The 15,453-nt window shown below is 39.0% G+C and overlaps 1 protein-coding gene across 1 annotated transcript in view; it reads left to right on the top strand.

The window, feature by feature from the left end:
* The first annotated feature begins 3,316 nt into the window (after positions 1–3,316).
* RALA (v-ral simian leukemia viral oncogene homolog A (ras related)) overlaps positions 3,317–15,453 on the top strand; it is an 18,769-nt gene continuing 6,632 nt past the window's right edge. The window contains exons 1-2 of the mRNA XM_006760805.2: positions 3,317–3,465; positions 12,325–12,533. Of these exons, the coding sequence (XP_006760868.1) occupies positions 3,352–3,465; positions 12,325–12,533 (323 nt within the window). The 5' untranslated portion in view covers positions 3,317–3,351. The remainder of the gene's footprint in view (positions 3,466–12,324; positions 12,534–15,453) is intronic.

Here is a 15,453-nt window from a genome sequence, read left to right as displayed (position 1 = left end):
AGGTGGGAACGTTGGAGTCCTCCGTCACTGAAGCAAGCAAGCCTCATGTTAGTTTCAAGCTGCCTGGCTGCCGGCCGCCATCTTGGCTGGCAGTTCATTTGCATATCGCCCTGATTAGCCAATGGGAAGAGTAGCAGTCGTATGCTAATTACCATGTTTCTCTTTTATTAGATAGGATTATTATATAGGATAATTGCACTTTGGGAAAATGTCTTTGGGACCCTCTTCCTTTTCTAAGTCACAGACTATATTTTAAATTGTTGTGAAAGGAAAAGTGTTTTAACCCAGTTGGTATAATTGCTAAATGTTTTGCTTTAAAAATGAGCACACAGCTCTGGCCCATGTATCTAGGTGGTTAGAGCATCAGCTTGAGGACCGAAGGGTCACAGGTTCGATTCTGGTCAAGGGCATGTACCTGGGTTTCAGGTTCCCCTGGTTGGGGCATGTTGGGGAGCAAACAATTGATGGGCTCTCTCACATCAATGTTTTTCTCTGTCCTCGCTCCCTCTCCCCCCTTCCATCCAGTCTCTCTAAAATCAATGGAAAAAATATCTTCCAGGAAGGATTAACAAAACAAAAAATGTACATACACACAATTTTAGAGTATTAATTGATATGGTAACACCCTGATCTCATGTGATACTTAATGTTTTAAAAATAAAACCATAGTTAAGAAGCCATGAAATGATTACAGCTACTAAGTAAGAAGTATAATAGTAAGAAGTAATTTCCTGATTTATTTAGGCATACCAGCAACAGCATGCTCTATAAACTTGTTCAGGCTTGGTTTACACTTATCTGAAGTGTATACTGTTTTCACTATTTCTGAGCAGTGGTAGTCAGTCAGAATCAAATGATCATGTCCTTGGTATCCAGGAAAAAGAGGGACCCAATCCTGTTGTTTGAGTTGAATTGAACTTCGAACCTTCAAGTGTGGATTCTTTACCGTACATTTCACAGTTTAAGCTGCTTCTGCTAAAATGATCTATATACATAAAAACCTAAGCGACTGGCCAACCAGCCGGTCACTATGACGTGCAATGACCACCAGGGGGCAGATGCTCAATGCAGGAGCTGCTGAGCGACAGCAACTGTGCAAAGTGCCCTCTCACAATCCGGGACCCCTTGGGGGATGTCGGAGAGCCAGTTTCAGCCCAATCCCCACAGGGCAGGCCGAGGGGCCCCACTGGTGCACGAATCCATGCACCAGGCCTCTAGTTATGATGTAATGATAAGAATAAGATGAAAATTTGCATATTACAGTATGATCTCATTTATGCTTCAGTTAGATTAAAAGCAATCTCAAAAGGTGTTAACGCCCCGACCGTTTTGGCTCAGTGGATAGAGCATCGGCCTGCAGACTGAAGGGTCCCAGGTTCGATTCCAATCAGGGGCATGTGCCTTGGTTGTGGGCACATCCCCAGTTGGGGGTGTGCAGGAGGCAGCTGATCGATGCTTCTCGCTCCTCGATCTTTCTAACTCTCTATCCCACTCCCTATCTGTGAAAAATCAATAAAATATTTTTTTTAAAAAAGGTGTTAGCATATTATGTTGTTAAACTTGCTATCCAGCAAGTGTGTGGGGGTCTATTTCTTTCTTTCTTTCTTTTTTTTGATAGCTTAATTTTGAAAATTACATGTATTTTGCCCTAAGCAGTTTGGCTCAGTGGAGGGGGGGGGTCTATTAATACGTTTCTGTATTGGGCAAATAGTCATATGGAAATGATATCTGGGTGCAGCCTGAATTAGTCTTGAGTGCCCTGTGTAGATAGCATGTGAGGCACAGACTCCAAGCAGATTGTCCTTGCACAGACTTGTGATTGAGTCTCTCATAGCAATGGCTACTTTTACCAGTACAGCAGTCGCCAACTAGGGGTCGCCAACCACCATTGGTCCGCGAGGTCCAAAAGGTTGGTGACCACTGGTCTAAAGCATACCCCAAGTTTAAGTCAGACTTCTGACATTTGTTTATTTGTTCATTTGTTCAACACATATGAGCTGAATGGCTGATTTTGCCAAGGCATGTTAGTTACAGTAAGTGTGAAGTAAACCAAATAAACATGGCCCCTGCACTCCAGTTACTTCTGGTATATTGGGGAACACCCCTGTTAAACAGTTAACACACTCAATTTCAACTGGATAATGGTTGTGAAGGAAAAATATCAGATGCTATAAGGAAAGAGAGCAAAGGACAGGGGAGAGCCTAATTTAGACTGAGATTTTCAGGTAAGGCTGAAATCCTAAAACTGAGAGGAGTTTGCCAGCTAGAATAAGAATGTGCCAAATGGAAGAAACTGTATAGCAAAGGCTAAGAGGTGGAGAAGAGCATATGAAGAACTGAAGGGAGACCAGTGTGTGTCTGATGCAACTAAGCTGGGAGAAATTAGCACAATATAGGGAAGTAGGCAGGATGCGGTGTGGTCCTGTGAGTGGCAACTTGGGAAAGCTGTATCTCTGGCCAAAATAAGTCAAAGAGATGCTGAGAAGGAAAGGTAAGTCCCCGGATCTCCTAATAAGATAAACTCTTCTTGCTTGGTCCTCCACACTGTCAGTGTTGGTTGTGACCTCGTGGCCTCCTTTTCTAAGACCTGGTACCATAGTCAAAGGTAACTCGGTGCCATTAATGTACCTCACCAGTGCAGCTTCTGAAGGAACCTGGCCTTTCCACGCTGAGCACATGCATGTAGTAAACAAATGATGCTTGTTCCACAGAAGGGCACAAGATCCAGGACTTGAAACAGTTGTTTATTAGCCATCCACCCAACATTCCAGTGCTAGGATACTTCGGAGTTGGGGTAGATGGTGTTGGATTCTATTCATAGTTCTACCACCAAATTGCTGGGATGTGGTTTCTTCTTTTCTAAACTGAAATAAGCCTTTCAGTTGGCATTCTTCTTTTGTTGTCCAGTTTCTTCCTGGAACTATAAAAATATCTCTTCACTTATTGCCAATAGAGGTTAATATGAAAACAAAGTGATCATTTAACCGATTTTCATAATCTATGCGATTATGTTCTCATACAACTCTATTATCGTCAACATGTGGTTGCACTGGGATGTTTTCACTTTTGGTCACCGCTCATTTCTAAAAACTATAATAAGAGAAATGCCCTTGAGTTATATACTTGTTTTATTGGCAAGGTGTTGTTCTCTGATAAGTGGTTTTTCCCTTAAATGAGCACATTTCATTTGCCATCTGTTTAAAATCACTGCAGGATGAAAACTAGTATCTTGAAGCATAAGGACATCATATCTCTTTCCTTTACTGGATTCTGAAGAACATATACTGAGCATTACTTATTCTCTCATTCTTTTTAGATTCTCCTTACTCCTTTGGTGAAAACTGATATAAGATGGCCACAAATAAGCCCAAGGGTCAGAATTCTTTGGCCTTACACAAAGTCATTATGGTGGGCAGTGGTGGTGTTGGCAAGTCCGCTCTGACTCTGCAGTTCATGTATGATGAGGTAAGTGCTAATTTTATAATGGATGTCAAAGTTTGGGCTTTCAGAGAGTGTTTCTCTAGCTTAGTTTGGTGCTGTTTTGGATTAATTCCTTGAATCTTTGAACACTATTAATCTTTTTATTTTCCTTTTTATTTTTTTATTTTGTTTTAAATTAATTTCTTTTTTTTTAATTTTATTTTTTATTACAAAGGGTATTACATATGTGTCCATTTTTTTCCCCGCCCTAGACAGTCCCCTAGCCTCCCCTATTCCCCAGTGTCTTATGTCCATTGGTTATGCTTATATGCATGCATACAAGTCCTTTGGTTGATCTCTTACCCCCCTACCTCCCACCCCCGAACCCTCCCCGGCCTTCCCGGCCTTCCCGATGCTTATTTTCCTTTTTAAATTCAGAACCAACAGTTATATACAGATTTATATACCAAGTCAAGAACTCAAAAGTTCATAAAAACTTTATCCTTTAAAAAAACAAAACAGATCTAGAAACAGTACCTATTCTTAAGCAATCTAACTTGGGCCTTTATTTTTAGTGTTTTAATGGCAATTCTCACCTTGAATTAATAGAACTGGTGAATATAGTACCTAATTGAGACTTGAGGTTATATACATAAGGTGTCCTATAATAACTTCAGTTAAAAGGTTCTTTATTGTGTATTTGGCATGGTACTACATTCACCATTAAACAGGTAAAGGCTGTATGCCTAAAATGTAATTGCTAGACAGGTTATCAGATTTGTGTGCATATAATATATCAGATTTTATCAATCCAGATTCTTTCCCTGGAAGACTATTATCAAGTCTAAATAATTTAAGAGTTGGTCACCTAATTTAAGCATTTATCCTCAATTCTTCTAATAGAAGCAGGGTTTTGTGGTTACTCTTTCTTACCTAATGCTCATAAAAGTCCTGCATGGTAGGTAGTAGTATTCCCATTTTACAGATGAGAAAACAAACCCTCAGAGAGGTTATTCAACCTGCTTAAATTGGTCTCTTAAAAAAAATCTTGCAGATTTCTACCACCCCATGTCTTCTTCTATTGCATCCTTCTATACCGTATTTTTCATACACACGAAAATCTTAAATCTATCAGTTGTCTCACTTGTCAGTGACTATAATAAAAAATTTGAACAGAGGGAAAATTGAAATAGTACTTTAAATGAAATTACTAGTTTACCTGTTCAATTCTGTTGTCCATACTATTCATTTTAACAGCTACTCTTCTTTTTTTAAATTTATTTTTTATTGATTTCATAGAGGAAGGGTGAGGGAGAGATAGAAACATCAATGATGAGAGGGCATCATTGATCAGCTACCTCCTGCATGCCCTCCACTGGGGATCGAGCCCGCAGGCTGATGCTCTACCCATTGAGCCAAATCAGCTAGGGCTCATCTTTTTTAAAAAAATCAAAGTGTACAAACTACACTTTGTCAAATGGTAAGAATAGTGGTTTCCTTTTTCAAAAATTATGACTTATAAGACATTCTTCCACAAAGTACTTGCTCTAGCATCCTAATTAATATTTCCTTTTTCTTTTTTAAAATCATTGTCATCTTTTAAAAATTTTTATAATTCATTTCTCAATTATAGCTGACGTACAATATTATATGACTTTCACATGTACACCATAGAGAGTAGACATTTAAATAACTTATGATCACCCTGATAAATCTAGTAGCCATCTAGTACACCATACATAGTTAATAAAATATTCCCTGTTCCCTATGCTGTACTTTACATCCCCATAACTATTTTTATAACTGGCAATTTGTACTTATTAATTCCTTTCACATTTCTCACCCATTCCACAAACCCCTCTCTGATATAGAGACCATCAATTTGTTCTCTATGTCTAAAGTTTGTGTCTGTGTTGTTCATTTATTTTATTTTTTGGGTTTCACATATAAGTGAAACCATATAGCATTTATCTTTCTCTGTCTGACTTCACTTAGAATATTAATCTAAGTGAAGGGTGTTATGTTGTTGCAAATGGCAATTTTTCATTCTCTTTTACAGCTGAGTAATATTCCACTGTACATATGTACCACGTCTTCTTTCATCTATTCATCTATCAGTAGACACTTCGGTTGCTTCCATATCTTGGATATTGTAAATAATGCTGCAGTGAACATTGGGGTACATAGGTCTATTCAAATTAGTGGTTTGGATTTCTTCAGATAAATACCCAGAAATGGAATTGCTGAGACATGTGGTAGTTCTATTTTTAGTTTTTTGAGGAACCACCTCCATACTGTTTTCCACAGTGGCTGTACCAATTTCGAGTCCTATAACACCAGTGCATGAAGTTCTCTTTTCTACACAGCATGTTGTTTGTTGATTTATAGATGATAGGCATTCTGACAGGTGTGAGGTTGTATTTCCTCCTGCCTTTAATTTGCATTTCTCTGATGATTAGTGACATAGAGCATTTTTTCTTATGTGTATTGGCCATCTGTATGACCTCTTTGAAGAAATGTCTGTTCAGGTCCTCTGCCCATTTTGTAATTGGATTGTTTGGGGGTTTTTTTGGTGAAAAGTTGTATGAGTTTTTTATGAATTTTGCATATTAACCTCTTATTGAATGCATCACTGGTCAATATCTTCTCCCATTCGGTAAGTTTTCGTTTTGTTGATGGTTTTCTACACTGTGATAAAAATTTTAGTTTGATACAGTCCAATATTTTATTTGTTTCTCTTGCTTGAGGAATCATAGCCCCCCAAAATATTGCTAGGGCCAATGTCAAAGAGTTTAATGCCTATTATTTTTCTTCTAAGAATGTCATGATTTCAGGTTTTATATTTAAGTGTTTAACCCATTTTGAGTTTACTTTTGTTTATGGTTTAAGAAAGTGGTCTAGTTTCTGTTTTTTTCCATGTGTTTGTCATTTTCCCAACACCAATTATTGAATGCACTATCTTTACTCCATTATATATCCTTGCCCCCTTTCTCAGATATTAGTTGACCATAGAAGCATGGCTGGGCTCTCTATACTGTTACATTAATCTTTATGTCTGTTTTTATGCCAGTACCATGTTGTTTTGATTACAAAAGCCTTGTAGTATAGTTCGATAACAAGTGGCATGATACCTCAGACTTTGTTCTTCTTTCTCCATATTGCTTTGGCTATATAGAGTTTATTGTAAATCCACATAAATTTTAGGATTCTTAGGTCTAATTCTGTGAAAAATGCCATTGGTATTTTGATAGGGATTGCTTTGGATAGTATGGATATTTTTAACAGTATTAACTCTTCCGCTCCATGGGCACAGAATATCCTTCCATTTGTTTATATCTTCTTTTATTCTTTCCATTTGTGTATATCTTCCTCTATCTATTCTTTCAGTATCTTCTAGTTTTCCAAGTGCAGGTCTTTTACCTCCTTGGTTAAATTTATTTCTAGATATTTTATTCTTTTCAATGCAATTGTAAATAGCATTGTTTTCTTAATTTCTTTGACAATTCATTGTTGGTATATAAACATGCAATCAGTTTCTGAATATTAATTTTGTGTCCTGCTACTTTACGGAATTCATTTGGATGCCTTTTTTCCCCTTATCAAATTGCTGTGGTGAGAGTTATGGTAACTGTGGGCTTGTCATATATGATCTTTATTATGTTAAGGTTTGTTCCCCCATCCTGCTCACTTCATGAGAGTTTTTATCATGAATGAATTTTGGGTTCTGTCAATGCTTTTGCACCTATTGAAGTGATCATATTATTTTTACCTTCCTTTTTGTCTTTTTTAATCCTCACCCGAGGTTTTTTCCCCATTATTTTTAGAGAGAGTGGAAGGGAGGGAACGAGACACAGAGAGAACATTGATGTGAGACAATGAGAGACACATCAATTGGTTGCCTCTTGCATACACTCTGACCAAGGCCCGGGATGGAGCCTGCAACCAAGGTACATACCCTTGATGGAATTGAACCCAGGTCTCTTCAGTCCGCAGGCCAACACTGTATCCACTGAGCCAAACCAGACAGGTCTTTCACTTTATTCATGTGGTGTTATCTATCATGTTAATTGATTTGTTCACATTGAACCAACCTTGAATCCTGAGAATATATTCCACTTGATCACAGTGCATGATCTTTTTAATGTATTGCTGAATTCAACTTGCTAATATATTGTTGAGGATTTTCCTCTATGTTCATCAGGGATATTGGCTAGAATTTTCTTTGTCTGATTTTTTCAGAGTATACTGGCCTGGTAAAATGAGTTTGGGAGTCTTTCCTCGTCTTCAGTTTTTTTTTGAATAGGTTAAGAAAGATAGATGTTAATTCTTTGAATGTTTGGTTAAAGTCCATCTGTTCCAGGACTTTTGTTTGTTGGGTGTATTTTGAGTACTGATTTGATTTCATCAGATTTTTTGGTTCTTCCTGATTCAATCTTGGAGGATTGTATGTTTCTAGGAATTTTTTACTTCTTCCAGGTTGCCCAATTTGTTGGCATACAAATGTTCATAGTATTTTCTTACAATTCTTTATATTTCTGTAGCATCAGTTGTCAGTTTTATTTCTGATTTTAATAATTTTAGTCTTCTCAGGTTTTTCGTGATGAGTCTGGCTAAAGGCTTATCAGTTTTGTTTATGTTTTCGGGGAACCAGTTCTTGCTTTCATTGATCTTTTAATTTTTTTCTGCTTTGATCTTATTACCTTCTTCCTTATAACCACTTTCAGCTTTATTTTTCTATTTTCTTTAGGTATAAAGTGAGATTTTTCTTGCTTCTTGAGGTAGGACTGTATTACTGTGATTTTCTCTCTACAACTGCTTTATCTTGTCCCATCGATTTTGGGTTGACTTGGTGTATCTTTTGATACCTTTCTTGATCTCATTGTTAACCCATTCATTGTTTACTAGCACATTATTTAGCCTCCACATGTTTGTGTGTTTTTTCAGTTTTCTTTTTGTAGTTCATTTCTAATTTCACACCATTGTGGTCAGAGAAGATGTTTCATATGATTTAAGTCTTCTTAAATTTATTGAGACTTGTTTTGTGGTCTGACATGTGGTCTGTTCTGGAAAATATTCTGTGTGCACTTGAATGTATATTCCGCTTTGGGGTAAGATGCTCTAAAAATATCAATAAAATTTATATGGTCTAATGCATCATTTAAGGCCACTGTTTCCTTGCTGATTTTCTGTGTGGATGTTCAACCCATTGTTGTCAATGGAGTGTTAAAGTCCCCTACTGTTACTGTTTTACTGTTGAGCTCTCTCTTTATGGCTGTCAGTAGTTGCTTTAGGTATTTACATGCTGCTACATTTGGTGAATAGATGTTTACAAGTGTTCTGTCCTTTTTATGTATTGTTCCCTTTATGGTTATGAAGTGCTCTTCTTTATTTTGGTATAGCCTTTGTTTTAAAGTATATTTTGTCTGCTATAAGTATTGTGACTCCAGCTCTCCTTTTTGCTCTCACTTGTTTGAAATATCTTTTCCCATCCTTTTTCTTTAGTCAAGGTGTGTCTAATCTGAAATGGGTCTCTTGTAGGCATCATATATTGGGTCTTGTTTTCTTATCAAGTCAGCTAGCTACCCTATGTCGTTTGACTAGAGCACTAATTAATTTACACTTAAAGTAGTTATTGATAGTTATGCAGTTATTGCTGTTTTATTATTATACCTTTGATCTTTCTTCTGCTTCCTTCTCCTCCTCCTCCTCTTCCTCCTTCTTCTCCTCCTCCGCCTCCTCCTCCTCCCCCTCCCCCTGCCCCCCTTTATCATTTCTTAAAATACTGGCATGGTGGTGATGAACACTTTTAGCTTTTTCTTATCTAGGCAGCTCTTTATGTATGTCTGCTTTGATTCTTGTGGGGTAGAGTAATCTTGGTTGTAGGTCCTTGCTTTTTATCACTGAATATTTTGTGCCATTCCCTTCTGGCCTACAAAGTTTCTGTTGAGAAACCAATTGACAGTCTTTTGGGAACTGCCTTGTAGGTAATCGCCTTTCTCTTGTTGCTTTGAAGATTCTCCCTTTGTTTTTAACCTTTTGCATTTTAATTATGATGTGTCTTGATGTGGGCCTTTTTGGATTCATCTTGTTTGGGACTATGCACTTCTTGGACTTGTATGTCTATTTCCTTCACCAAGTTAGGGAACTTTTCATTCATTATTTCTTTGAATAGGTTTCTAATTCCTTGCTCTCTCTCTTCTTATTCTGGTACCCTTGTGATGTGAATGTTGTTATGCTTGATGTTGTCCCAGGAGTCCTTTAAACTAGTCTCATATTTTTCTCTTTTCTTTGTTGCTGTTTTGATTGGATGTGTTCTTCTACCTTGTCTTCCACATCGCTGATTCTGTCCTCTGCTTCATCTAATCTGCTGTTGATTCCCTCTAACACATTCTTCATTTCAGTTATTGTATTCTTCATTTCTGACTGGTTCTTTTTTATGACTTCTATCACTTTGTGTAAGTTCTCACTGAACTCATCTATTCTTCCCCTAGGTTTTTGAGCATTCTTATAACTATGTTTTGAACTCTGTATGTGATAGATTGCTTGTCTTCATTTTACTTAGTTTTCTGGCATTTTATCCTGTCCTTTCTTTCTTTCTTTTTTTAAATATATTTTATTGATTTTTTACAGAGAGGAAGGGAGAGAGATAGAGAGTTAGAAACATTGATCAGCTGCCTCCTGCACACCTCCCACTGGGGATGTGCCTGCAACCAAGGCACACGCCCCCGGCCGGAATCAAACCTGGGACCCTTCAGTCTGCAGGCCGACGCTCCCTCCACTGAGCCAAACCGGTCAGGCATCCTGTCCTTTCTTTTGGGGAAGAGTTTCTTTGTCTCTTCACTTTGGTTGTGTGTGTATGTTTGTGTCTGTTTTAAGTAGATCTTGTTATGTCTCCTGGTCTTGATAGTGTGATCTTGTATGTAGAAGGTGTCCTATGGGGCCCAGTAATGTAGTCTTCCTGGTCACCTGTGCTTAGTGCCCCAGGAATATCTTCTGTGTGGGTTGTGTGTGCCCACCAGTTGTAATTGGGATTCAGTTGCTGTTGGCATGTGAGTGAGTGGGGTTGACCTCGGGCTGACTGCCTATGAGCATGACTGTGACAGTAGCAGGCATGCTGTTGTGTCTTGACTGACCCATTGGAGCAAGAGTTGCTTTAGTGGGGCACTGGTGCCCACCGAGTCTGGCCTTTAGGTTTGTCATTTGTGGAGCTGCTACAGAGATGGTGTGGTGTGTTCTGATACTGGTCACTGGGCATGTTGGGTCTGGAGCCTCCTGGAAAGGGCTCCAGTGCAGGTCAAGGTCAGCTGCCTTTTGTTTCATGCTTGGGGTCTCCAAGTAGAAGCTTCACAGTGATGTACAGTTGGTTGCCACTGGCGCTGGATTTGGAGATGCTTGGGAGAGGCTACACTGTCTGCTGAGGCTGGGTGCTACTTGTTCCTGTCATGGGGCACCATAGTGCAAATTGAGACCAGACACCACCTTGCCAGGTTTGTGGCTGACAATAAGGAGGTCAAAAGTAAATTCACAATCCTGACCTTTGATGAATGGTTAAGTCTTCGTTTAATATTCATGAATATAAATATTCATTTGATGTTCATAAATATTTGTAAAACATTAGCATGTAAATATGATAGAATGTTCTATAGCTTTTATAGTTATAAACACACTCTGTTCATTTTCTAAAAAATAATTCTTTATTGGGTGTCTCTAATGTACCAGGCACTATTTTAGGCTTTGGAGATGTAGTGATAAGTCCCAGTAGTCAGCACCTGCTCCTGGAGGTTAAATTCTAGCAGGAGGATATAGACATTGAGTAAATAAATAAGAGAGTATTAAAGAATGAAATATTTATAGGAACTAATAAAAACCCCACAAAAGTGTGTTCATATATAGACTCACACTAACAATAATGCACTGATGAAAATATAAGGTGAGATTCATGAGGTTGAAAATAGAAGTGGGCATGTAAAGTTGTTTAATTTAGTATTTAAAAATATCAGCCCTAGCTGGTTTGGCTCAGTGGGTAGAGCATCGGCCTGTGGACCAAAGGGTCCTGGGTTTGATTCCAGCAAGGGCACGACCTTGGTTGCTGACTCTTCCCCGGTCCAGGCCCTGTCGGGGTGCATGCAGGAAGCAACCCGTCTGTGTGTTTCTCCCACATCAATACTTCGGACAGAGGTCTTTTCCTCTCATCCATTCTCTAAAAAATCAGTGGAAAAATATCTTTGGATGAGGATTAAATATATATGTCAAAAGTTTGAGAAGAAATCTCAAAATTCAAGATTTGACATTCTGCAGAAAAGTATAAGCCAGTTTGACTTGATTCATTTTGGAGAAAGAAAAGATTTAATGGTACTTTCAGTGTTGACCTAAATATAGACTTACTTTCAAGTTATTTCCTTATTTCCACAATTCGGGCATGAAAATTGATATTTAGAGTCACATAGAAAGGGATTTTTACTCATTTAATAAAATACTGGCATACGTCGTTTTATAGCACCACACTTTACTGCGCTTCACAGGTTTTATGTTTCCCAAATTTTAGGCAAGACCCTTTCCACCAACAGAAAGATTACAACTTGCTTTATTGTGGTTGTCTAGAACCAAACCTGCAATATCTAAGGTATGCCTATACTTATGTAATGGTGTTTGCAGGCAGTGTTTTAAGGGGGGAAAAAAGGCACACATTTCAAGCTGTAAACAGCCTCACTTTTTACAAATGAGGAAGCTGCCAAATTGTCTAAAATGAAAACTTAAATTAACACCATCTTTACCATTGGGGAAAACTGAATGAGGGTACAGGACCTCTCTACTATTTTGGAAACTTCATGTGAATTTATATTTCAAAGTAAGAAGTTTTGAAAAGTAAAGCTAATTTTTAAACGGATTTTTCATCTTTTTTAGTTTGTGGAGGACTATGAGCCTACCAAAGCAGACAGCTATCGGAAAAAGGTGGTGCTGGATGGGGAGGAAGTGCAGATCGATATCTTGGATACCGCTGGGCAGGAGGACTACGCTGCCATTAGAGACAACTACTTCCGCAGCGGGGAAGGTTTCCTCTGTGTGTTCTCTATTACAGAAATGGAATCCTTTGCAGCCACAGCTGACTTCAGGTATGTCAGGCAGTAATGTTGATGCTCTTATTGCATAACAGTTTCTTCCCCAGAAACATGTGAACAACTAGAGGTTCTTACTTGGTAGGCTTTCACTCTGTCTAATTTTGTTCATTCCCTCTTTGATATGTGGCTCTGTCCACTATGTACTTATACGCAGATGCTATCCCAGTTCCGGCTGTATTGGAGCTTGAGTTTGTGACAGCCTCGCTACCCAACATTATAGTAGTCTCTTCAAGCATTATAGTAGTATTTCTCTTTGAAATAGAGTATTACTACTGCCATAATAGTTGACATTTGGATCACATATAGGAGCTCTGACCCACATTTTAAATCTTTCTTCGCTAGTCACTGTTTTCTCAGCACCTGTGTAGTGCTCAGCAGGCATATTGCCATCCTCCTCACAATATAGATGTCCTGACAGCATGAAATGAGATTTTTAATAGAAATAATAATACTGTAGATTGGCACACTAGGTTATTTTGTATAATATCTTTTCTATCTTATTTACCATTTGCTTAATCAAAATCTGACATCCATTTGGTTTGATGGAGAGAGGAATATGGGAGAGAGGGGTTCTCTTTATACCCAAGAGAAATGTAACATAAATAAGCTCTTGAGTAGTCTCATAAATACTACATGCATAATCAAAAGTATTCTTTAATTATATGTTTTTATTTCTGTGTTAAGTACCTGCTTTGGTATGAGGGACACAAAAGAAGCATGTCTTGTTTTCAAGATTCATACAGCTTAGTTGAGTAAGGCATGAAACCAAAAGCAAGTTAGTGACAAGTGGGAAACATGAACAGTAATCATTACAGAGGACCCAGGAGAGGCCTTCAGGAAATAGATGAGCCTGAAGAACAAGAAGGACTTCTATAGTTGAGGAAGGAAATTATTTCAGGTGGCTGAGTAAAGAACTAAATCTAGGCATATACAAAGTATTCCTTTTCATGTACACTTAAAAGTCTCAAGAACTTAAAGGATTCTAGAAGAACATTCTTTACCAAAGCATATCATTGAGAAACTTTTAAAATAATGGATTTATTTACAAAATTAAGTTTGATTTCTAGAAGGAAGCAGTTTTGTATGTGGTAAAGTGCAAAGGGTGGCAGATTCTGGTAGCTTGTAACACTGGGAGACAGGTTGAAAGTTACATAAATGTCAGTGCTTATTCATTCAGCAAATATTTGAGTGCTTATTGTGTCATAGCAGGTTCTATTGTAGGTAATGGAATAAATTTTATCACCATAGTCACCAAAGCCAAAGTGGTATTTCAAGGAAACAAGGTATTTTTATGCCAAGAGAAAGACTCTTGGGCTATTGCTATTACAGTGAATCATTCATTACTCCTCTGTTGTACCTGCAGTATGTTGCTCTTCTCATAAACAACAATGTCCTAATGTATTTAGTATTTAAAAATATCAGCCCTAGCCAGTTTGGCTCAGTGGGTAGAGCATCAGCCAGTGTACTGACTGGGTGCCAGGTTCATCTGACCAGCGATTATCAGAAGGGGATTGGGGACTGTCAGTCCACATGGTCAAACCTGCAAAGTGCACCACAGATGTCAGCTCCTCTGTGTAGTCTTTCTGGTCCTCCCCCTCTCAAGGTGGAATCCATTGTTTCTTCATCTCTGTTTGCTATGTACTTTCCCCAGCTCCAATAGCACTTATACTGAGCTTGATTTATAGGTAAAGATTCTTGAGAGCAGAACTCATTTCTTATCCATGTCAGTGTTCCTATCACCTGTAATTGGCACAGTTGCTAGCATGTCTATACTAATAAAAGGGTAATATACTAATTAGAACGGGCATCTTCCGGACGGACATCTGGACGTCCTTCCGGACGAAGCTGCGGCGGCTGCTGCAAGGCCCGGGCCAAGGCTCAGGCTAGCAGTGGCGGCAACAGCGGGGTAAAGGGGGCAGCGCCTTCCCCCTGATCCACCAGGTCACCTCCCACAGAGGGAGGCCAGACTGCGGCTTAGGCTGGGGCCGAGGCAGAGGCAGTGAGGGTTGATCAGGTCAGCAGGGGGGCAAGGTAGGGGCTATCAGGCCAGCAGGCAGAGGCAGTTAGGGGTGATCAGACAGGCAGGCAGAGGGGTTAGGGGTGATCAGGCAGGCAGGCAGGCAAGCAGTTAGGAGTCAGCAGTCCCAGATTGCAAGAGGGATATCCCAGATTGGAGAGGGTGCAGGCCAGGCTGAGGGGACCGCCCCCCTCCCTCCATGTACAAATTTTGTGCACCGGGCCTCTAGTCTATAATAATAACAGTGTAATATGCTAATTAGACCAGATGACCTTCTGGACAAAGCTGGGGCTGCAAGGGAAGCCCTGGTCCCGGGTGCCAGAGGGAAGCTGGTATCGGCAGCCGGGGGAAGGAAGGCCTACTCTTGCACGAATTTCGTGCATTGGGCCTCTAATATAATGCTTAGTAAACAATTGATAGAAATGTTAGTAGACTCGCTTGCTTTTTTTTGATTCACACTTTTCTTATGTCAAAAATGAAGAAGCTGGACCAGTTTGTAAAGGTTCTTTCTTATTCTAAAAGTCTATAATACCCTCTTTAATTCTATTTAAAGAGAGCATCACAATAAGCAAATGTGTATGAATGTTCTAGACACAGCAGTATCTTTCTCTGACATCCAGGAAAGCAGCTAATAAAACCAACTTATTAATTACTTAATCACACTGTAATTTCAATACTGGGTCTTCCTGAAGCACCTGACTCATAGTAGCTTTGTAGGTATTTAGTAAGAAATAAATTTGCCCTAACCGGTTTGGCTCAGTGGATAGAGTGTCGGTCTGTGGACTGAAGGGTCCCAGATTCGATTCCAGTCACATCCCCAGTATGGAGTATGCAGGAGGCAGCTGATCGATGTTTCTCTCTCATTGATGTTTCTAACTCTCTATCCCTCTCCCTTAC

This window comes from Myotis davidii, unplaced genomic scaffold (assembly GCF_000327345.1).
Source record: "Myotis davidii unplaced genomic scaffold, ASM32734v1 scaffold2457, whole genome shotgun sequence".
Classification (NCBI taxonomy): Eukaryota; Metazoa; Chordata; class Mammalia; order Chiroptera; family Vespertilionidae; genus Myotis; species Myotis davidii.
This window is presented reverse-complemented; position numbering and strand designations above follow the sequence as displayed.